General features: G+C 35.4%; 1 protein-coding gene across 9 annotated transcripts in view; it reads left to right on the top strand.

Annotated features, from left to right (window-relative positions):
* The window catches only part of FAM184A (family with sequence similarity 184 member A), a 71,978-nt gene that overhangs the window by 35,335 nt on the left and 11,307 nt on the right, over nucleotides 1-25,336 (top strand). For 6 of the 9 annotated variants that reach the window (XM_085575082.1, XM_085575084.1, XM_085575085.1 and 3 more), the window contains exons 6-14: nucleotides 486-608; nucleotides 4,362-4,523; nucleotides 6,329-6,450; nucleotides 6,643-6,793; nucleotides 16,731-16,772; nucleotides 20,811-21,023; nucleotides 22,028-22,181; nucleotides 22,542-22,669; nucleotides 24,811-24,995. In XM_085575082.1, the coding sequence (XP_085431208.1) occupies nucleotides 486-608; nucleotides 4,362-4,523; nucleotides 6,329-6,450; nucleotides 6,643-6,793; nucleotides 16,731-16,772; nucleotides 20,811-21,023; nucleotides 22,028-22,181; nucleotides 22,542-22,669; nucleotides 24,811-24,995 (1,280 nt within the window). Of the gene's footprint in view, nucleotides 1-485; nucleotides 609-4,361; nucleotides 4,524-6,328; nucleotides 6,455-6,642; nucleotides 6,794-16,730; nucleotides 16,773-20,810; nucleotides 21,024-22,027; nucleotides 22,182-22,541; nucleotides 22,670-24,810; nucleotides 24,996-25,336 lie in introns of all 9 variants that reach the window. The other 3 variants (XM_077782253.2, XM_077782254.2, XM_085575081.1) reach the window with 3 other exon arrangements.

The following is a 25,336-nucleotide window of genomic DNA, read 5'->3' as shown; positions in this document are numbered from 1 at the left end:
ATGGTGTGGGACTTTTTTTTTCATTTATTGTAACGTTCTGAAAACCTTCACAGAGCTCAATCTGGATTTTAAGATTTACTCTTTCCTGTGGGAATTATTTGTAGGAAATAGATGAGTAAAGGCTGGATGCCATGCAGATTTATCAGTGTAATTTTATAGCAAATTAAAAATTCTTCTTTCAACTTAGACTGAAAAACTGTGAAAGTAGATATAGTTGTAAAGCTTTTGATAATTGAGAAGTAATTGAGAGGAAAATCCTGTTTGTCTTTATTTTGTGAATAATCAAGGATGTTAAATTATAAAATAAACTGAAAAATTAGGACTTCTGTTTTAAAAGGAAGTAAGTATTCATGCTTTAACAGTTTGAGGAAAGGATTGAGATCACAAGTATTTATGCCAGTTAGAATAATTTCAGTGTGGTAGATCTGTACTTTGCAATGACTATGGCAAGTATTAATAAATCTTCTGTCCTTCCTGTTCTGAAGGAGTTGGAGCAGCAGTTTGAGAAGGAGAAACTGCATTTGGAGGATGATAAGAATCAGCTCCGACAGCAGCTGGAAAACATGAAGGAAGAGCTGACATCAAAGCTGACTTCTGCCAATCAGGAGGCAAGGACTAACTCGCTTGTTTCAGCCGCTACATCTCATCAGTAGTGATCTTAGACTCCAGGATAGGTCTAGGACTATGCTGTTAAGTGTTTAATGCCTTACTTCTGTTTGGAGTGGAGTATACTTAAAACATAGCAAGTTAGTTGACTGCTTCTGAGTAATGATTTTATTGTCCTTTACAAAATAACTAAAGCAAGAGAGATGTAAACAGTTGATGTAAAGAGCTCTTTATTTTTAATTCTTTTTATCTTCTGATTAGGTATGCAGACCTCTACACAAAACTTGTCAGGAGAGAGGGAAATTTAACTGCATGTAAACTCATATTTGGTTGTGGTTAGCGTATAAATTCTGATCAGTTTCCTGACTTGCAAATCATCTTCATGTATTTTCATCAAAAGATGATATGAAATACTTTCAGTAAGACCCAAATTACTCGCTCTGTCGTGATATATGCAATCAATGTAAAATGTATCATATCTCAAGACAGTTTTAATTTTTTTAGTTGGAAATCATCACCTTTTCATAATACGGTATTTTGAAACTAAAGTACATTCTACTGATATCAAAAACATCAAACCATTTTTCACTGGAACTTTTGCCTTGTTTCAAGAACATATTTCGTGAGCTTTATTGTTCAGCAAACCCTATGCATGATTTCAGTGTGAAAGACTTAAACATGAATTTAAGTATGATTTTGCAGCAACATTTTTTCATTACTGCTTTCCATACTGTACAACATTTGGAGAGAGCAGGTGTCTCATTCTGGTGACTTGCAAATTGCACAAATGCTAAACTAGCTTAAGAAAAAAAACTTAATGTTTTTAATATACTAGATGGGGAAATTTGCCCAAAAGTATAGATAAACTTAATAAAGTATAGATTTTACTTGTTAATATATTGTATATTAATGTATTAATAACATATGGATATGTTAATATATTAATAACATTATAATGTATTTGACTTTAATATATTAAGGTCTATATTCTGAAAATATGTATTAACATATACTTTCAGAGTAGGACCTACCAGATAGATGGATATCCACCAGAGTAGCTGGACCGCCTGCCTTTAGAGTTCAGCAGCTCTGCTGATCAGTCAGTTGTGAGTAGCTGTTTAAACAGGAGGGTTCTTCCTCCTTAGGGTTGCCAGTGTCTTTGTTTCAGAGCCTAGAAAAGGTGTAAGTTTAATCTGAAACTGCTCTTTCTCTTTTAACAGGGTGCTTACCTGCATTCAAATTGATGAAAATATGATAAATTTGTTATGTATATTAATAATATCATACACAGCTTTATTCTTCAGTTCAAAACTACAGGAAATTTAGATATTTATTTTTAGCTTTAACTTCTCTGTTATATGCTAACTTTCATTGTTTCTGGATTATATCTGAGTAGAGCACTATTGTCATTCTATCGTCATCGAGTGCTGTTGGCTTAAATTTAGCTATTCTTTATCCATTTCTCTTGGCTTCATGAGCAATGAACTTTCTCCTTCCTTGAAGGAAATAACTTCAAATGTTTAAAGAATGAGTTTCTGTTATCCAACTGCTATAAAATTCAGGCTTGGAAAATTAATTCAGCAGCATGCTGAGTTAACCAAACAGAGGCAAAGCTAAGGAACAGAAGACTAAAGTAGGGAACTAGGTCCAGCTGCTGTCCAATATTCAAATTTATATACAATCCTTTGCTAGGATAAATGTAATACCATATATTTTGCATAGTGAAAGAATGAGAGAAAACATACAGGAAATAAGTTTGGGTTGGTTTGTAAATCCACTGAATGTAGTACAGAGGCGGTATATTTTATTTCATTACTATGCTGATCTTGAGCACATAAAAGAAGTGCTTCAATTGCAGCCACAGCTTGGCCTTAGATCTCTATTGACAGCTAACAACAGTTTCTCAATGACCTAGAAAAAGCTTCCCTGTGATGTGTCAGACACATCATTAGCTTGGCTCTTACATTGCTACTATTGCTTCCCTTTTTTTTTTTCTTGTTTGCTTTAAATTACAGAAGTAATTTATCAGTGGGCTTGTATTCATTACTTTGTGTGGATGCTAGCTCAGTTCTAGCTTCCTTGCTGAGAAAGCTGCTTTTGAGCCCATGCCATCTTCTTTTCTTTTTGACAGACTTTCTGGTGGCAATTATCTTAGCTAAAGGATGAAGGAAGATTCTAGCCTCATTAGGCTTGCTTCTAGTACTAAGCTTTTTAAGAGCAGTGTAATCTTAAATACTTGCCAGAGACTTTTTTGGGAGTTTGGGTTAAGTCAAAATAGTGTTTTTTTCACACGTGTCTGAGGATGAGACTGACTGTTCACTCTGTAGATGTGTTTCTTTTCACTGTAGACTAGCCAAGGCCTCTTAGAATGTTGATCTGTTTGTATGACTTGGCACAGTCATCCAGAGACTTGCTGTCTCCATGCAAAGTATTTCTGATGATGTTATTAAAGATCATTTTAAACAGCCTCCATCACTGCTTTGGCAACAACAGAATATATCTTAAGCCCTATGAGTGGTATTCCTGCCTGCTGCCATGTCCTTTAGATCTACAGGACTGCCATTCATATGATGCAAGTGATTTGCTACTATCAGATACACAGACAGAAGTGCAATACCAGTATATCAGTACAGTCTGGAGACAGTTTTTCTTGTAGGGATTCTCCTTCAGGTAGCAGTGCTCTGTAGGGAATTACTGATTGCTTGAATATAACTCAAAGGAGCAGAGAGAGAAGTGCTCAAGTTTACCTGAGTTTTTCACCGAGATCTCTCATGCCAAAGAAATTTTGGAATCCTTTCTGAGAGGAAAGGAGGAGTTCCTCTTTTTGAACACTTCAAAAATTGTCGACAGAGGGAGAGAGTTCTGAGAGAGGGGTGATGTCTCTGTGTGTATTATAAAATTATTTTTGTGTAATTACTCTAACAAACAGGAAGAGTGGTTATAATTCTTACCTGTCCATGCCTGTAAATGAAAAGCTAGTATTTTCTTGTGACACTTGTCCCATTGTGAATGAATTGGTCTCACCCTACAAAGGCAGCAGCACAGACTATTGCTTCGGCAAAAAACGCATTTCCAATTAACTGCTGTTCTTTGTTTCTCCCTACCTCCCATTTTTTTCCATTTTTCCAACCTACATACTTAAAAGGTTTTTTCTTCCTGTAGCTGGTGAACAGTGTTCAATCTCATATTTTTATTTGAAGCAAAGGAGTGTAGTATCATCATTTTACAGGTGGGAAGATGAGCTACAAACAGACAGAAAAAAAGAGTATTGTCGCATAGCAGTTAAGGAGATTATTACATTATATGTACAGTTGCTAGGTTGAGTTTTAAACAGGCTGGACAGGTAGCAATCTGAAAACAGAAACTTAAACCCTAGCACAACTTAATTTATATATTAGATTAGAGTTAATGTATTTTGAAATATTTCTCATTAATTTGCTGAAAACATGCTTTCTCACAGTAAACTAAGAGGCATTTTCAGATCTTTTATGTAGCCCCTTTCCTTGCAATGTGCATCAAATACATTGCATTTTTTTTTTTTTTACTTTAAAAATCCTTTAATTGAGTCTTTGCTCCTGTAATATTACAGGAATTTATTTTTAAATACGTAAGCATTAAGTGATACTAAAGGAGAATATGCATTGCAACTAAAAAATTGTCTAGGTCAGAATTAGGAAACACTGAAAAATACCAGGATGACTTGGCTGCCATTAGCAATAATTATGGAAATCACAGGGTTTTTTGTAATGTCACAGGTGTGTCGTCTGCAAGACCTAGTGCGAAAAAGTGAGCAAGGCCTCGGGACTGCAGAAGGACACATCTCCAGTCTTCAAGAAGCTCAGGAAATACTCCAGAAAGAACTAGAATTAACTAGAGCAAGACTACGAGAGACCACAGATTCACTGTATAGTGTCGAGGTAACAATGCTGTTGGAGAATAAATTGTGCAAAGCACAGTTAGGGTGATTTTGGTCTTGTTTTTAAAGTGGCTAGAAGCATTATGGGGTACCCATGATAGAAGGAGCCTCATATGGCTTCATTAAAGGAGATATTTCTATTTTGAACAGAAAACTTAGAAAATGGAGACTAGGATAGGTTATTCTGGGGCTTGGTTCTTTTATTTTATTGGTTGGTTGTTTCGGGGGGGGTCTTTTCTATTTTAAGAACATTCTTAGTATTTAACAGGTAGTGCTACAGGCATATCTTTGTGTGATTAATGTAAATTGTATCTTCCAAAATATGTTCAGGGCTTTAACAGAATTTCATGAATGGATATGAGTTAACACTTGCAATTCCAGACAGTTCATGTCATGATGCAATACAAGGTCTAGAGCTTACTAGATCTGGAATTCACAGAAATCTTTTTGATTAGTTATTTGAATACATATATGCCATGGTTTCTTTGGATAATGGACACAGTCTTCATTTTAGGCTTGAATTTGGAATTTCAGTAAAACTTTAGAATAATTTTTAGATATATGCTAGGATATCTTTAAGGATATCAGACTGTCACCTAGAAAATGTGACAACTTTATACCATTCAGCAGTTAATTTGCCTAGGCACAAATATATTGTCATTTTAATTGGCTTAGATGGAAGTAGAACTATCAGTCTGTCGATACCTTATTGACTGCAATACTGGGTAAACATTTCTTTTTTGGTTCCTCAGTAAAGGATGTACATTTACAAGATCACAGATGTATTTGACATAAAGCAGCAAATACAATAATTTTTTTTTCACTAAACGTATTTTCATATTTTCTTAACAAAACTAGCCCAAAACAGGTTATTGGTATGGGTTTTTTTATTTCTTTCAGCTACAGTCATTAGAGGTGCACAGTATTATAGTTTACAACTTCCCCTCTGCATTTTTTAATGTCTCTAAATGTACTTATGAACTAGTATTGCTCTCTTCACCTATTAAAATATTTAAATATTCATATTTAGTAGGCTACTAGCAATAAAATTTATCTTAATAGATTTTAAAATTCATCAAAATGCTGCAGAAAGGTCTCATTTTAAAAATTAATAATTCAATTTAGGGGTCTATGTTGCTTCATGAATGAAGCAAGCACTGCTGAACAACATTCATGTAAGTAATATTTCTAGGTGGTGCCTAATACTATTCTAGTATGATAAAATTTCAGCAGAAATTGATGGGAATTTTAAAGGTGGTGTTTTCTGTGTTCAGACTGTGAAACCTTTTTTCTAGCAGGCTTGTCCCATTGAGAAACAGAAATGAACTTTGAACTTTGTATCACATAGAGATAGCTCACACTTTGAAATTCAAATACTGGATATATGATGCTTAAAAAAATTAAAAATAAAATTCAAAGCATTCTTTACAAAGGACTGAAGTCACCTGCTCTAATTGTGAAGTACATCCTTCAGTGAGTGGGACTTAGTGACCTTTTGAGGTTCTTTGCAACATAAATTATTTTGTGATTCACCATTAATTGTATTTGAGAAGATTGCAGAATGACTTACTGGAAAATTGCTTTTTATAGGAATATTGTGAAACTTCTGTTTCACAAATAAGAAATATCAGGACATGTATAAGCATTAATTGTGCATAACTAGGAATTTTACACTGAAGAAGTTTTAGTTCAAATTTATGAGCCAATTGAGCCAATTGTAATTGATATTTTTATTATAAATACACTCAATGTTTGAAATACACTTTTGCTGCTGATCAGTCTCTATTGTAAAGTTTGTACTTGCAGGGGGAACTAGATCAGGAGAGACAACAGCATGAGGCAATGATTGCTGCCATGAGAGAGGAAGAAAAGTTCAAAGTTGACAGAATGGCACGTGACTTGGAAATAAAATGGACTGAAAATCTTCGGCAAGTTTTTTTTTAATTATTATTATTTAGTAACAAATGAACTATATATTGTATGCAAATGTACTATCAAATTAAATGTAAAGCAAAGGATTCTGTTATTTAAGATTTTCCAATTATTACTGAGATTGTAATTCTTTCCTACTTCTTGCACAAGGTCCCACTGTATTTTAGTTATTTGTCCTTTGTTTTTAGACAGGAATGTAATAAGCTTCGTGAAGAGCTGAGGCTGCAGCATGAAGAGGACAAGAAGGCAGCCATGACTCAGTTGTTGCAGCTGAAAGAACGTGAAAAAAATGCAGCAAGGGATGGATGGCAAAAAAAGGTGGAAGATCTTTTAGACCAGGTAACTATGTTGTCTTTGAGAATTGGAAAGTCTTTACAATTGAATTGTTGGTGGCTTATTACCAACTAAGTAAATTAAATCAATTGTGATATTGAGTTTTGAGATAAAATTTGTTAACATAGGGCTTTTTAACCTAATCATGATAAAATATTTTAATAATATGTGGATATAACTTTAGTTATATGAATGTTGTTCTTTAAATTAAGTGTGAATAAAACTTTTCAGTTTTGAGGGGAGGAGGGAGAGAATATTGACAGTCTCACTTCTTCACTACAAGATTGTTTTGATTTTGTCTGCTCACCTGTTGTGCTGTTAAATATCTACCAATGTTAATTGTTTGGACTTAAAGGTATCCCCTATCTTTACAAAAGTAATAATCCTGTATGTGTACAAGCATAAAACTGTACAAGTTTCTGAGAAGTCAAAATGTGTCTTAGTTTCTATGACACATTTATTACAGCTCTGTCTTAAGTGATTTTGGACATTATTTTGGGATAATTTTGTGTAAATACTGAGGTTTTTTTAATGTAGCTCATATTTATAATCTCAATTATGTTAGATAATTCAAAAAAATACTTACTTTGTACTTTTTTCAAACCATAAATGCTGTAGAATTGGTTATATTGACTCCAATTTGAAGAAACAGCTGATAATGAGCAAACATACTTTAAAGTAAGAGTAACAGATTTTGGAACTCATTAAATGACTGTGATTCCAGGGTTTTATTGTGGGATGGCTTTTAATTTGCTGTTTAATTTGGGAAGTCTAATAACTGAACACGCATTTGATTATACAGCTTCTCACAGGAGCATGTCACAATATATTTTGCTGTGGGCGAATTTAATCTTGTCAAGTCTTGTGGTTTAGGCTCATAAAAGCTGGAGGTTTTCAAAGTTCTTGGTCCATTACTTTTTGCAACAGGAACATAATAAGAATTAGACTAATTTGATTTTAAGTTTCACATTACCCAAGTTTCATTTATTTTCTTTACTTCTTCCTGTAAATAGGATTTTGTCTTGAAAAGGGCATATTGAACTTTCCATAGTTTTAACATACTTTTATCAATGTCTTTCAAAAATACCACATTAAATCTAACCTACAGTTTCAGAATGGCAAATTACCATGTTAGAAATTAACTTTTTTTTTTCCTGCCTGTGCAAGAAATTTTGGAATCAGAAAGTTAACTGTAGTAATGAGAATATGCTAGAGAATTTTCAGACACAGGAAAAGGTCTCCATATGCAAAATGGTTGTTTTTCTTTTTTCTTCATATCTTTTACTATATCAGAACTGTATGCAAAGAGATTAATAGCATGTGAGGACTATTTTTTTTTCAATCCAGCTTTTCCATACCACTGTTTGAATTGGATAGGTATTTAATAGAGATTGAAAAGATAGTGTTGGTAGTAGGGAGTTAATAAGAGTCTGTATTTTATCCATTACAGCTGGAAGATAGAGAATTCCAGATCATAGTGTAAAAGATGGATAACTTAACTCTTGGAGAAATGGATTTGTAATAATTTCCTCCTGAATGCAGTACACAAAAGTTAGTCTCTGAGAGTTGTAGTGACCTGGATCACAGAATTACAGACTTGCTTAGGCTGGAAGAAGCTTCAGCATTGAATTAGAACCAGGTTGCTTGGGGCTCTGTCCAGTCAGCTCTTGAATAACCTTTAAGGATGAAGATTCCACTGTCCCTGAGTAATGTCATTTACTGCTTAATTATCCTCATAGTGAACTCTTGCTTTATATTTAGACAGAACCCTCTCTGTTAGTATTTGATTGTAATCTCTCATTGTTCTGCTGTACACCTTCATAACAAGACTGGGTCCACTTTTTCTATAACCACCTCCTAGGTACTGGAAAAGAACTGTTAAGTCCCACAAAGACATTTGTTCTTTAGCCTGAGCAAACAGAGTTACCTCAGAAGGATATCTGTTCCAGTCCCAGCCTTCTTGGTGGTAGTTCTCTGCTGAATATTAGCAAGATTTTCAACATGTGTTTTGTACCAAAGCAGAATGAGCTGTAGGAGGAGACAGATATGCCTTCCAGGTGTTCCAGGTGATGTGCAGTAAGGGCCAAGTTTAAGGCACTGATCCCTTCCCTCAGACTACTGGTGCTGCTACAGCCCAGTGTGCTGCTGGCACTCAGTGCTGCCACACCACACTGCTATTCATGTTTAGCCTACTGTCAACAAGGTTGTGCAAAGCAGATATGTGGACCGGTATGGGCCAGTATATGGGTTTGGTCCTTCCTGTGCCAAGGACCTTGCATTTCTCTTTGCTGAATTTTGTGTGGTTCCTCTTGACCTGTACTTATAATCTAGATAGGTCCCTCTGGATGGCAGCCCATTTCTTTCAATGTATGGTATCCTTTCCACTGTGTTGCCCTCCACCTTTTATTCTTCCCAGCTTGGTGTCACCCACAAACTCCATAAGGATGCTCCTCTGTCTTCTCTTCCAGAACTGCTAAGGTACTGAAATGAGCAGGTCCTGGAACACCTTAGAAATTCTACCCTGAACTAGAATGGCCTGAGATATTGCAGTAGGGCTGTGAAATTGTGGATTTGTTACACCCTGGTTTTAATTTGTGGGAAGATGTATTTAAAACCCATTTGAAAGGCGTGAAGCCTGTATAAAATTAAGAAGAGAGGGAATCCAGCTTCTCTTTCTGCAGTTCAGATTTTTACACCTGAAATAGTGGTATACTCTATATCAGTAGTATAATACAATGATTTATCAAAACAACATAAGACCAGGGTCTCTGCTAAATAGTTTGTAAATCCTGATTTGACAAAAAATGTGGCCAATATGTGTTCTTTATGTTGAGAAAGTGTCTAGAGGTTCACCACTTAGTTGTATAATTTCTGTTCATAAAGGTTGAATTCAGAAATTAAATGCTCATTAGTACAGGTGCAATTTTCTAATATGTATTGATACATCTCTGATTTGATTTAAAAACAAGCTACAAGGAAGTGTATTGCCTATCTTGAAATGTAAGAACGGTTATATAATCATACAGGGCTGAAGGGCTGAAAAAACAGGTTTAAATATAGCCACCTAAACTGTAGAAAAATACAACATAGAGTATGCCCACCTGGGGATGCTGCTGACTGACTGGTGCTGGAAAGCTGAATGAGCAGACACAAATAAAAATGTTAATTAAAAAAAACCCAAACCAAACAATTTCAGTCAAAAAAATTATGCTCATAAAGTGTACTAAGCTGATTTGAGTTTTTAAAATCATGTTATTCTGATCTACAAATTTCTGCCACTTTTATTTGTTGCACATTTGAGAGGTGGGATCTAGCTCTTGCATAAAGCTAGGTAATAGTTCTGCTTTCATACCAGTAATGCTAAGTGGTACCTCACAGCATGCACGTAGGATTATTGTTACTCTAACAATACAGCTTTGTTATGAATAAAATAATTTTCTTGAGATAAAATGCTATTCAGCTGATTCAATGCTTAAACACATTCTTGCTGGTTGCAAAGCACAATCAACACTTAAATGTGGTTGGTAGTTTAACTAGACTATTGTTTAGAGACCAAATGTGTAGTTTTTATCTCTGATATGAGAAATTATTCTAGAAGACAAAAAATAAAGTGCTTTTCCCTTTTTTCCCCTGTAAATTGCATCTAGTACTTCTATGTCAATCCATTAAAGAGTTCCATAATGAAATATGCAGTGAATTCAGATATGCTTGCTCTTTTCCATTCCTCTTAGCTCTATAATAGGGTTTTAACGCTTTTCTTAAAAACATTTTACTGCCAAGAAAGCTTCAGCCGGGGCCAAAATAGCAAAATAGCTGGTATCTTTTTTTTTTTTTTTTTTTTTTTAAAGAATAAGCATGTTTTCTCTTTGTCTGTCTTGTGCAACCTTCAGTTCTGGACACTGAAACATGCAGGTTAAGATTTGTATTCGTCTTATCTGTTTCTTCTTGTGATATATTCTTGTGAATATACTTTATTTAGTAAACTGAATAAGGGATTCTCATTGTAGATAGGCTTTTCTCTGTTTGAGCAAATACTGGTTTTCCCATCTTCCTTACTGAAAAGTAAGGAAGTTTCAGTAAAGTAAATGCTTTTGTCATTATTTTTTCCCATATGTAGCTTTCCCATTCTTAAGTAGCCTCATACATGGTCAAGCTCATGTGACATTCTTCTTTCCTAACTTTGTCGACTTTTCACACCAAAGATATGTCTTCTATTAATGGAAATACCAGAAATAGTACAGCAAGAATGGTCAAAAGTATACTATATACATTTCAGTAGTTGTTTGTTTTTCCTACTGCAAAGACTCTTTTTCTGAAAAATATGTTGAGATATCCTCTTCAGAGTTTTTTCCTGTGATGACGTGCTCATTTTTAAACTGTCAAAGTAAATAGGAGAAACTTTGACTTGTATCAAAATGTAAATATTGCCTTCTGATGTAGTTACTATTCAAAGACAAGCTCAGTCTTAAGCTACTAAAGTCTGAAAATCCAGATTGTTTTGCTGTTGATGGAATGCTGAGAAAAGTCCCTGGGCTCCTGTGCACATCTATAAATGGCTTTTGATCAGGCTTTATCCAGAACCAGTTACTGCTCCATCTTTACTTGCCTGTGTGGAGGTGCTTATTGCAGAGCTGATGTGCATCCACATTACCAAAATTAGGAAACACTGCTTTCTTTCCCCAGCACAAGGATTACTGGCCTGTTCCACAGCCTGGGTAATCCTTGCATTAGAAGATTAGCTGTCAAATGGGTGCTGGAAATTTCTACAAGAAATAACCTGCATATACCTTGTAGCAGTTTCCAGAAAGAAGGGAGATAAACTTTCAGCACAGAATCATTTTACTCAGCTCCCTGTCACTTGATATTGTCCTGAACACCCTGTCTAAAGGCTTGTCTGTCAGAAACAGAGTGGAGGTAAATTTCAAGTAACTCCCTCCTAATTTGCTTTGGTGAGTCTTGTATTCAGTAATACTAGTAAGGCTACCATGACATCTAGTGGATGGTAAGAGATGTTGGGCAAGGTTTAATAAGCACTCAAAAATCTAAAATGTGGAAATCCAAAAGAATAAAAAGGAAAGTCATACCAAGGAGGGAGAAACAGAGGGCACCCTGGTATGCAGTTCAGGGTAATGTTTTATTACTATGGCTCTTCAATCTGTAGATACCTGTTTTTCCCAAGGAGCATGCTTTCTTTGACTGTGGAAAACTTTGACAAGTTAATACAGCTCTCAGAACAGTGGTCTAAATGGGACTGTGCTGTAACTCTTGCAGGCCTCACAGAGGATTAGGGGAGATTTGGGCGTTTCTGCCTAGATCCATTGTTTGTTTGTATCCTACCACTCACCACTGCTTTAGAAGAATTGGTGCTCCTGTATTCCAAGTGGGAAAACTATGCTTTAAACAGGTCAGAAACTGCTTCACATGAGCATGTGGATAATCTCATAGTCTGGACTCACTGCAGCCCTCAAAGGGCCAACTACTGAGGGTGCTTCCCCCTGGTTTCATGACCTTCTACTTCTCAATACTACTTCTACTTCTCTTGTTCTGGGCTCCCAGTTCTCTGCAGAGATGTGATCCTGATGGTGAGTTGGTGCATTTGTTCTGTCTGCACTGGTCATTGGAGTGTTGTCTGAAGCTTGGACATGAAAACAAATGCCTAGCATTCAGCTGTTTGTTACGAGCCTTTGGTTTTGGTGAGCCCATTCAGCCCAGACCATACCTTCATCATTATTTTACTCTTTGTTTAAAAGATTCTGAATATAATGGAGGAAATTCATTAAAGACCATTTCCAATTAAGAGCTACTCAACAAAACAGGCAAATAAAAGAAACAGAACAAATCAGTGTTTTCAAAGTATTTTCAGTAGGACACAGTAGGAATACTAACAAGTGTGTGTTTGTTCTCTGTTTTATAATAAATGTCTTTTGGTTCCTTCTTAATTTTTTTTCTCCCGTGGTGTTGTGTTTAATTCAGTTAAAACTATATATATCTAGGCTAATGTTTGAAGCTGATATTTTCATATAAAAAGAAACCTATCTACCTGACCCTAAACTTCCCCAAAACAAAATTTTAATCCTATATTTAGAAAAGTTTTTCCCTTAAATGTAAGATAAAGACTTTGGCAAGTACCTAGTTTTAAAACACTTCCCTTAGCCTCTTTGCTCTGTACTTGTTCAAGTAGCTTTTGCTTTGCTTTTGGTTCAAAACCAATGAAAACAGTGGACCCTGGAAGCAATGAGAGAGAACTGATTAGGGGCAAAATTTGTTTGAGATTCAGCAGATGATTGAAATTCAAGATTAAGGGCAGTGATACTTCTGTGCTCCAGGAAAAATTAGTTAAGGTGTGTCTATAATCTTTCAAATCCTCACAGCATTATGACAAATAAATGAATGAAGCTCTAGTCACTTTCCAAAACCTTTAAAAATTTTCAGGACATTCAAATGTACTTGTTTTTCCCCTAACTGTTGAACGTGCAGTTTGTTGGATTAAAAGAGTGTATTCTAAAATCCAAACAGATACAAATCGGCAAAATACCAACCCATGCCATTCTGTGATTTTGCCTAGAAGTGTGATAGATTCCTAGAACTGGAAAAGAGAAAAACTCCATCTTTTTAAAGCAACAGGATAAGTTTCCCACCCTCTGGCATCCTGGAGATAGTACCTTCCCTTTGGGGTGGCTCCAAAACCAGGAGGAAATCAGGATCAATCAGATTCCAGAGACTATTAAAGATTTCAGAATGCCTTATATATACTTCTCTTTCCTCATCAGAAAACTTGAGTTTTGAGATAGGGAAAAGACTCTAAACGTTACTTTTTCTTACCAGTCAGAGAGGGTGAACTTTGATGTATCTCTCCAGTTCCTAGCATGTCACAAGCCTCGAGCCAAGTACAAAACGTTGTAGTAGCAAACAGCTGCTTTCCAAATCCCTGCGGAGTCATCTGCCACGTAAGCACTGCACAGCCAGAGATTGCACATCTGCTGACAAAACAGTCCTTCTCTTCAAAGACCTATCTCGAGGGAGAGTGTTAGGGTTGTTGTTGCCATTGTTAGCTGGATAAAATGGGCTTATGCCAAAGGTCCCTTTGGCTTTTGTGCTAGGCACTTCAGAAACTCATTTCCTTTATTAATGTCTGATAGGTGTACATAGGATTTGTTCTTCAGAAAGGTAAGTATCATCTCTGGGACGTCATTCTTAAAATGAAACAAAGACTGTGTAGCAATCTAGATCTGCTTTGATAAAACAGATAAAGTAGGAGCTTTCCCAGACAAGGTCGCAGGTTTTACACAAGAATTCCTGTTTGCCAGCAGTGTTTTGAAAATTCAGTAAACCATATAGCCAAGTCAGATTGTGACACAATATGACATTGAAATGTCACTGAAGGAAAAGTGTTGCATAACTGATCTTTGGGTGATATGAAGACTGATGCTGAAATTAAGTGTCAAGCCTCTCTAATCTAGTTGAAAGTAATTTTTAGTTCAGAGAAACCATAAAACAAGAACTTCCATGCATCCAATTTAATGTCCTGCAGGAAGCAAGGTAACTGAATGAAAATGTAAAAATATCACTGGTGCAGTAAATGTCCTGCTTGAGGAAAATGACACCATTTTGTCACCAAGAATGGCCCCTGTGACAGCTGTGATGGGAACATAAACAACTATTCATTGCAACAAGCAAACACAAAGCTTGAATAGCTTCAAATCACTAAATCTGTTCTTTCCTGCAACGCACATTTGCCCAACTAAACTGAAAACTCAGCTCTTCTAGGAGAGATGTTGAAAGAGAGCTGAGAATTTCAGTCTTGTTCCATGTATTGCTTGCAAAGTCTTTCAGTACTGCTGAGCAGCCTGCAGTGATTAGTTGGTTCTAAAGATGCTGCACATAAAGATGCAGATTCTATTCTCTGTAGCATCTCTGCTCTTCTCTGGGTCATGATGAAGCTTTCTTGGTTGCATCTGAAGCTTAGCATTGCATGTGCTGAGGGTGGAGAAGATAATACTTCTACTGAAAAATGAGACAGCAAAATCAAGTGAAATAAGGTTAGCTAATACATAAATACCAAGTAGAGGTGTGTTTTCAGAAGGTTCTGTACTTTCAAGAAGTAAATTAATTCACCTGTACAACCTATAGGTTTCAAAGAGAATTGATCAAAGGTTTCTTATACCACAGTAACATCACAAATGAAAACTTGAATTTTAATTTGTAGAAATAGTGATCGTTAAACCCACCTGTTTCCTTGCTTTTTAATCATCATTTTTTTCCCCATCATAGATATACAGACAGTAATAATTATGCCTGCATTCTTTTTGATTCTTAATAGTTTCTTTATCCAAAACTTGGATGGACCTTGCTATGGAAGTACTCAAAACAATGTCTGGGATTTTTATGAAATTTCTTAATAACAGTTAAACCAGTGCTATTTTGGAGTACTGCATTCTGAATGTGTTCTGCATACTTTTGAATGTAGAGTGCATCTGATAAAATTGCTGCACTTTTGCTGAGCCACCATTCCAATTAACTTGCCTATATTATTCTGTTTTTACTTGGAACTTCTGTTTGCTGTTGCACAATGAGAACTTTTCTGCTTCGGGTGTAAAATTAAAGTATTTCTGAGTTGTACCACATGCTGAATAGATAAGTCCCCAATATGAAGTCCCAAACGTTCTAGAAAGTGAACATTTATTTATTAGATCATTTCTGCTGAAAACAGCTTCCCCCCTAAACAAACCAAACAGATGGGAAAGGAAACACAGAAAAATTGGGTGGATTTGTTCAGAGCAGCAGTGTCGAAGTGCCGTGTTGGTATCAGAGCTGTTAGATGCTGGTTTCTTGCCTTGTCTGTTGGAGTATGATGCCTCCTAGTGTTCCACTCTTGCACAGATTAATGTTGATAACTCTCACAATTTTAATAAGTTCATTTTGGATATTTCACAGTAATGTATTTTTATTTTGTGCCTTTTTTCAGATTTTTGAGGCTGAATAACAATTTCTTTTTTTATTTTGGCAAAGTTTTATCTAAGAGTTCCCACCTACAGGCTTTCAGTACTGGTGCCAAAATACCTGCTGTCTCCTGGAGAAAGCCATCTTCTTCACCAACCTGTGACAAAAGGGGAAAGTGGTCATGCTGGATTTAAAATTGCTCTCACTTAATTTCTGATGACTCTGTTCTGTGCATGTGTTTGTCCTTATCTACATGATTCATATATATAAACACACAGGCATTTTCATATACATATGAATTACATATATTTGTATGATCAGTAATATTTAAAAGAGCATTTTCTTGGCATATGGGAAGAATATGTTGGGATTTTTTTGCTTTTCATTAGTAAACACCACTAGTATAAGTACATTAAGTCATTTTATTGCTGGAGACTTTCAGGAATAGTCTTTTATCTATGCATTTTGTTCTGAATTTTAAGAAAGATAAAAGTAGTATTTTAAAAGAAATGTCTTCATTAATGACTAAACTAATTTTCTGCCCTTTAACACTGAAAATTTATCTTTAATATGATGTACTTAATATGCTTGTGATATTTGAGACACAGCTGATTGTCGATTGTGGCCTTACATAACATCTGTTCATGTACTTAATGATTTCTCCCAAAACTTTTTTGCCATAAAGGAGAAGAGAAAACAAGTGGCTAACTTCAAACGTGTTCAGTTGTGTAATATATGTCTATATAGTAACATTATGTTAAAGAGATAGTGCTGTACTGTATGTCAAAAACATAACATGGTGCACCACATCGTTCCGTGTTCAGTAGCTTATAGACTAAGTCAAAGCAACATATTCATATTTTTTCCAGATGGCTTTCAACTTATTTTTCTCTGATCAATTTTAATTAATATTCTATGTTTACCCTTCCTTCCTTATCCCTTTTTCTTTTACTTAGTTGATTTCTGAATGTTTCCCTTTATTCCTGTGATCTTTCCTTCATAGCGGCACTGTCTCGGTGAAGCTTTGCATAAATCTATCAGCAATGTAAGTGACTTGCACTTACAGCTTGTGAACAGGGCATGCTCGCACTAATCAACCTGCATATCCTGCAGTACTGCTTTACAGCTTAAGCCCATGAAATGGGAGACATGGTAATACTTGAGACGAGAACATGTGCTGCTATCAAAGCTTGTGTCATGCATCCCCTCATCTGTGTGACTGTGTGCTCATTGCTGCATCGAACACTGTGTCCGTGGTCATAACATGGGCAGCGTCCTTATGTCATTGTTAACGCAAGCAAGCTTGTGGGCAGTGCAGATGTGGATTGCAGAGCTTTTTACAAAGCATGGGATTGATGCTCTATTATAATTTGCAGTTTTGCAGTGTAACTCATATTTGTAGCCAAACTGTTCTTTCTATTATTTTTTTTTTAATTCTCACTGATGTTTTTAATGTGCTGAAAACCTGGGATAAAAGTATTGAAGTTCAGAGAATAGTTTAGAGCTGTTTTCTTTTGAATCCCTGGTACAGATAGGGGTAGTCCAAAGACATACAAAAAGAGGCACTAATGTTCTCAAAATGTGCTTTTAAGGATATCAGTCTATGCACAAAATAATCAAAATAATATTTAAAATCACATACCCCTCTAAAAAGACTGATACTTTAAACTTTTTTTGTACTTTTCAACATCAAAACAAATTATTAGAAGGGTAGACTAATCTGACTTGCTTGCTAGAATCATTTGATCCTCATTGTCCTTTATTTTCTGTGTAGTCTGTTGATGCAAATAGACGTCTCCAGACATTGACTCATTTCAGGCTGTAGTTTTGCAGTCACTTTAATCTGGTGGTAGGATGAATTGCTCTTGCTTATTCCTGTTCTCTTTGAAGATGGCTTCCTGCCTAGATGTCAGACTTCTCTTGGTCATCTCAGTTAAAATGTTTACCGCATTTCCAAGACAGAAATAAAAACAAAATCATTTTGCCCTTGGTCCATGCTCAAAATATTTATAAATTATATACTGATAATTGTCAGAATTTGGAGCAGGAACTTAAGTGATAGATAGATTTAAACTCAAGCCAAAAATAAATTTTTTCATGTTATTTTAATCAAAATTTGCCTAAGTTACCATGGTTGACTCCATTTGAGTGTTATCATGAAAGGCTTGTTAGAGTGTGATCATTAAATTACCTGAGGTTCTGCAGGACCAGGCAGGACTTCTCCTGGAATTGTACCTCCTGGTGGCCAGGGTGAACAGGACAGGACAGTGGTGAGAAACCTGAGGGACAGAAACATAGTTGAAGGGACCAAGTAAGAATGGGCTTACAGATGAAGATAAGGACCAGATAGGTATGAGGTTACAGAAAGGTGGGAAGTAGAGAAGGGTCCTGTGAATGTGGGATGGATAAGAGTAGATGGGGATGTGAGTAAACCAAAGGAAAGTTTAGGTAAAATAGTTTTGGTTTTTTTTTTCTCTGGAGAAGGAGGACAGCCACATTCCAATCCAAGAAGAAGATACATTTATGAAAATTCAGAGCTGGCCATGCTGGCAGGTGCATGGTGCAAACTCACCACTTCAGTGGTGTGAGTTTCTAGGGACGGAGAGAAAAATTACAGTATATATTATATATAGATATTCAGTAAATTTAATAACCCACAGTGAAGATAGACTATCAGTAGAGTTACACTGGTGCTCAAAACATTTTCTTTTAAAGGTTGTTGATAAATAAGTAAGGTTGGAAACTTTGCAGCTTATAAAAGCTTATTCAAAATAGAATAGCTGTAAAGGGCCAAGGGACTTGGCAATAAAATATCAGATTAAAGCTAGTGTAGATAAATGCAAAATGATACACAAGGAAAGAAAAATTGTAACTTTTTCTGTAAAATGATGAGCCTTACCTTGACCTGTTACAACTAGAAAATAGGTTTGGGGACTATGCTATATAATTCTATGAAAACATTACCTCAGTGCTCCATAGGAGTCGCAAAAGCAAATAAAACTTTCAGAATATAGGAGAGAAACAGAGAACATAACTGTAAAACCATATAGATCGCTACATAAAAACAGAGTTTACTCTCATGTTCAATAACTTGTGCTGCTTTTGACTCCTCATCTTAAAAAAGAAGTAGTAGAAAAGGGGTAAAAGTAGGAAAAATGTGATCATATATATGAAATAACTCTCATACAAGGAGAAGCTCCTTAAGCCATAGGAGTTCAGTATGGCCAAGTTTGTAAGGAGGGAAATGATGGAGAGCTATAAAAACATGAGTAGAAGACAGCAAATAAAAAGTGAACTTTTTTGACTCCTTTCCATTACAAGTACTGAAGAGCATCATGTTAAATTGGCATGTCTGCATGGAACTTGATACAAGATATTTTGCATACTGAAAGCTTATATATGCTCAGATAATGGTTGTTATTATTTCTTCTATAATTCTGCTCCGAAATACCACATCTGGTTTAAGAAAGATTGCTAGTGCCAGGTAAACTACAGAGTCAAGCTCCCTACATTTATGCTTGGCCTTTTTTTCTAGGGTAATCCTGATTGGCCCTTTCTGCAGGCAAAATCAAGGATCAGCCAAACTTTTGGTCTGACACTATACAATTTTTAGATGAAATTTGTATTTAATGTAGTTAGTAAAGGTTTTGCAAAACAAAGTGTAGGCCTTCCCTCCTACTCTTCTTTAATAGTAGCTAATCTTTTTCAAAGGTATCTGAAGTACAATACTATTTATACAAGGTAGAGTGTATATTCCCAGACACAAAGACCCTGTGAATCTGAAATAAAAGCTATGCTTATTTAATTTAAATTATTTTGATTTTTGTTTTCTTTTGTTTTACTTCTAATTTTTGTTTCTGTAGCTTTTTTCTTTCAAGTCTGCTTAAGCTGTGTCCTTCTGAAAAAAAAACTTAACCTACGTGTTCGGCAGCAATATTCATGCTAGAAGTTGTACTTGGTATGCTGCTATTAATTTTTTGCTAAGTGGTGGATTTAATGTTCTGTAACTCAGTAATGTGATGTGCAATGTCGTTACGAATTTGACATAATTAATTTTAAGATATGCTGAATCAAATGACACTATCAGACTTGCATTTATAATTCTGTATTATGCAATGCTCTGAGGCTTGAAAAGTATCCTTACTGACTCAAATTCTTTGTCACTTGGCAATTTTATTTTCCTTCCTTTGAATCACTGTAGCAAAATTCTCTTTTGGTTAAATCTTGTTTCTAGAACTGGAGGGTATCTCATGGCTATAAAGGGAATACAGATTTAGTACTTTCAGTCTGAAAAGATGCTATCTGATGTGGAGAACAAAGTATAATATTATTATAAAAAGGAAATGGGACTAAGAAAGGAATAGAGTATACTATAATACTTGTTGGATGAAAAGCATCATTTGTAAAATTAGGTATTTCTAAGAAATTAAGTTATTTGTGACTCAGATTTTTATGCTTGTTTCCAAGCATGATCTGTTTCCAAGATCTAAATATTCTCATAGTCTTACTGAACTAACAGAAAAGTGTATGATGGGAAATCCATCAAGTGTTACTTTTTTTTTTTTATGTTGAGTGGTACTGTTTCTTCCTAAATGAGAAAACCACGAGTAAGGTAGGACCATACAATACAAAAATATATAAAAACCAATGTAGATGTCCCAGGCTGTCCTCCCCTATTCCAAGTGCAAGATTATCCTTGCAGAATGCATGTTCCCCTGAGGAATCGTTAAACAATCAAGTATTGGATTTCGGACCTTGATAGTGTCATTTTTATTGATCTTTTATGCAATACCTAAATAAAACCTTTGATAATTTGGCCATTAAAAATTGTTTTACAGGTAGTGCCGCAGTATGAACTAACCAATATGATAATCCTTACAAAACCACTAAAATGTCATTATATGTCTGATTATATACATATAACATTAACAACAAATTCAGTAGATGGATGACATTGCTTGTCTGTCTTTTAGCTAACACTCTTGCTCTAAAATTTCAAATGTTTTCTGCTTCTGAATGTCATCTTTACCGCTGATGTTGGTATTAATGACTAATGAATATTTGCTATTCTATTGTGGGTTAGATCTCCTTACTGAAGCAGAATCTGGAGATGCAGCTTTCCCAGTCACAGAGCTCTTTGCAACAGCTACAAGCCCAGTTCAGTCAGGAGCGACAGAGATTGACTCAGGAGATCCAGGAATTAGAAGAAGAGCATCAGCAAAGGCATAAGTCACTTCAGGAAGCCCATATCCTTGCCTTTCAAAACATGGAAGAAACAAAAGAGCAAGAACAAAAGGCATGTTCATATGGTTATTCCAACTTCTGTAGAGAATATTACCATTTTAGCATTTTGCGTACACAGTTGGAATTAGTAAAGAATCTGCATAACTACTTTGTTTCCTTTTCAGCTGATGTATTGTTGTACTATTACCCAGTTACACCTGAACAAGACATAATGAAAATATTTTCTAATACTGGCATTGTTTCATGTCTTGCTTTGTATACACATATATAGCTGTGTGTATATATATGTAAAATTATTATGAACACATGCATTTCTTTATGGTAGAATGACATTGTTACCCTTAATATTGTATTCTTGTTTTGATTTTGAGTAGGAATTTTACATTATAATTAAGTTTGCATGTATTTTCTGTCAATAGACTCCTTTGAAATGTATTTTATATTTTTCTTACGTTAAAAATTGTGTTAGCTATGTTCTGTGACTTGCAAGATAATCTTCATACCCCACACAAGATACTTTTTTAAAACAACTTTAGAATTGGAATTTTGGTAGTACATGGTACGTGATGGGGGGTATCTTAAGGTTTTTTAAGATCAGCTCTAGAGTGTGCCTTTGCAATCATTTTCACACTATATGCTCTGAAGATCAGAAGAAGGAACATTATGCTTCATGCAGTTCCATAGGGAGCAAACATGGGTGTCCTTAGGGAGCAGAAGTCCTTAAATATGTGCAGACTAAACCCATCTATGAATCTGCACTCTACTACATTGCTTGCTTTTGTAGATATATCCATGGATTGATTTTTTTTTTTTTTTTTTTTGCTTTTCCCGCTGTGAGCCAAATGGGTTTTGTGTACAGATAATCTTGGTAACTAACCATCAGCTACTGAAAAGAAAAAAATATGTTAGGAGGATAAGCAAATATGAGTAATACTAGAGTGGTTTTTTCCTAGAGTATGTTAATGCCTGCTTTTTGTTTCCAGTTTTTTATTGTGTAATGTTTTATAAATTCTTTAAGTTGGTGTAGAACAAATTTTGCCAATTTTGATTTCATAGGAATTAGAAGAACGTTTACAACAGAAGCACTCGGAGGAGCTTCATGCACTTAAAGAAACACATAAACAAGCCATGGAAGGCTTTAAATTGGAGATGGAGCAGGAACTTCAGACTCTACGATTTGAGCTGGAGGATGAAGGAAAAGCTATGTTAGGTATACTATTTTCAAATTTGAAAATAGAAAACCATTATTTTTACTCATGCAAATATACATGCATGTGTGGGTTTGTGTGTATATTATAAAACTGTAGTGTCTCTCTGAATCACTCAGTGTTGACCTCACCCTTAAGGATCTTTTGGAAGGATTAAGCAACCAAAGTTCCTGATGGAGAACTGTTGTTTTCAGAAAGCAACAGGAATAAAATTCAGAACAGTTACTTAGCTGATTTTTTTTTACTTAGCTGATGTAAAGTGTATTTCAGATCAGCAGCAATACTAGATGGATCTGGACTGTTGCTGTTAATTAACAGCAACACGTCCAAATTAAACTTTTTTCTTTGTTCATGGTAACCAGCTTCCTTGCGCTCAGAGCTCAACCACCAACACGCAGCAGCAATTGACCAGCTGAGGCACAACCATCAACAAGAACTAGTAGCTGCCAAAATGGAGCTTGAAAGAAGCATAGAACTCGGCAGGCGACAGGTAGGAGGCATGGCTGGGATCTGGCTGTAAAATGGCATTATGAATATTCATTTTTCCCTTTGCTGAAGGCAAGAACGGTTGTCAACAAACAATAAACATGTAATCCTTCAAAATCATCCAGCACCAACATCCAATCATCCAGCACCAACCATCCAGCTAATGTGTTCCTACCAGTTTCATGAACTTCCTTCCTTAGCTTTTTCTGCCTTCTACAAACCTTGTTCAAAGCCTAGAAAAGGCTCACAGGTAGTTTCCTCTCAGAACTGCACAGCCACCTCGGAGCACCTTGGCTTGCCATGGGAGGCAAGTGCCCATTTTTGCAAAATCGTATTCATTCTCAGCTGCCAGCAGGAAGGAAAAAGCTGCTTCTCTTTGAAGCCTAAGAGATATGGCAAAAGAAGTGGTTGCTTATAATGAAAGGATTGCTTCAAACTGAAGAAAAAAAGTACACAAAAAAAACACCAAAACCAAGCCCCCAAAGCCAGTACGAACTACCTTTGCTTTCAGTAGCAAAGTGATTAATTCACCTTTTATCTTTCATTTTTCATTTTATACACAATCAGTTTTTCTGCTAGTAGCTAAAAATTCAGAGTTTAAGTTCTATTGAAAGCCAGACTCCCAGAAATAAGAGGACCGGAAAATTACCTCTTTATTTGCCTATATAATAGGCTTTTCAAGATTGATTTACTGATACTCCAGCACCAAGGAGGAGGAGTCGATTTAGAAATGTAGTAACAGAGGAAACAGGGTTTATTATACATAGCCTTTACACAGAAACAGAGACAGTCAAAGATGAGCCCTTTTTTAGCAATTCCTTCCTGGTTTAACAGTGTGGGTGCCAGAGGCAAAAACAAGGTGCTTTAGTGCAGGATTTAGGAGGATATAGTTTCAGTCATGAGTTGTTTAAGCCCAGAGTCAGACACCTAAATGAGACGTCAGAAGAAAAATTTAAATTACAAGAGCCGGTGTTTGATCCAACCAAACGGGGTGTACTTTTTGCCTCAGTATAATGATCTGCTAAATGCAAACTTTGGTTTTACTGAGGGATAAGCAGTTACTGAGGTTTCCTGTGTTAGACTGCTCATCAGTTCACAGGATCAGGATTGAATGAGATGGAGAGTGATCTGATCAGGATGATTATATTGCTACTTTTTGAAATATATTTATATATGTAGATGTAAATTTTTTCTCTGCTTTTTATTGTAACTTCAACATAGTTTTTATATAGGGAGATATATAGTTATTTTTAATTGTTTGCTCTTAAAGATGTCCTATGAAATCTGTGCACTAAGATATATTTGTATTTCCTGGAGGCATGAAGGCACAAAACACAATTATACATGAAATTACTTTATAATATCTGCTGATTTTCTCTGTGTGACCTATATGGTCATTAAATACTGTGAAACTGTAAGAAGTGGAATAGATGGAAATAGAAAATTCTGAAAAAATGTTTTCATTACAGACATTTCTAAATCAAGGAGGCTCATTATCAAAGCCATTGGAATGGGCTCCAGCTGGGTTTCCCAGATATTAACTTCATTGGAATTTCTTATGCAAAAAAAGACTTGATTTATTGGACACAATATAAATACAACATAAACTATTTAACACATATTCTGCTGTAAGATATTTATGACATATGTATATATTTGTAAGATAGGAGACTTCAGAATCAGTTTTTGTTTGTACAGGGCATACATCTTGAGCAATTTTCTCCCATTGAATGGGGCTGTAAGGGAGAAAAATGTTTCTCTGGATTGTATGCTGTTGAGGCAGAGAAAGTGAAAAGCCCAGCCCCTGAATCTTATTGATACCTGTTTTTTTCTTTTCCTCGTGTGTGTGGGCAAAAGGAAAATGTGACAATTTTAACAGGCAGTAACAATCATGGGTTTTAACTCTTCTTGCAAGTGGAAATAATTTATTACATGCATTCGATTTCTTCTTTCTTTGTACTTGTACACAATAAAAAAGCTCTTTGCTTTGATTATAGTTTGTGTCAGCATCAAAAACTGAAAAAATTGTCTATTGGATGGAAAATTCTGCTCAGCTGTTTTCTTCCAAAAGCAAGTATTGTAGGCATTACTGCTGAGAAGCAAGTCTATCTAAAATATTTTTTGCTGCTTTTACTTACATCATAGGAAAAAGAATTTTTGTGCAGAATATCAGATCTACAAGATGAACTGAGACACCGAGACCATCATATAGCTGAACTTGACAAAGAGATTCTGCACCTTCATGAAAATATAAGTGCATTGACGAAGGAATTAGAGTTTAAAGGGAAAGAAATTCTTAGAATACACAGTGAATCCAACCAACAAATCAGGTATGAATTTTTCCACTCTAAATTCAAACCTGTATTGTTTCACTTACCATTTTACTTTAAAAAAATAACCATTGGCGATTTTAAATTTATCCTCTTAATCAAGTCATGTTTCATATCATTTAGTCTTCTTTAGTAAAGCTATGCCCTTTACTGGTAAAATTAGTGACTATGCTGTGCAGTTAAGTGACATTTCAGTGACACATTTTGGCATATTTTAGTAGCAGTTCACTCAAGTATTGATTTTTGGTGGTTTTTTCCAAATTCATTATGTTTGTTTATTTTAAAAAGCATTAAAGGAGATGCATTTTCCATGAAATAAGCTAGAAGATTGGAGAACAGTA

This window comes from Lonchura striata, chromosome 3 (genome assembly GCF_050655825.1).
Source record: "Lonchura striata isolate lonStrDom1 chromosome 3, ASM5065582v1, whole genome shotgun sequence".
Lineage (NCBI taxonomy): Eukaryota > Metazoa > Chordata > Aves > Passeriformes > Estrildidae > Lonchura > Lonchura striata.
The sequence above is the reverse complement of the archived record's forward strand: the minus strand, read 5'-3'. Positions and strand labels throughout refer to the sequence as shown.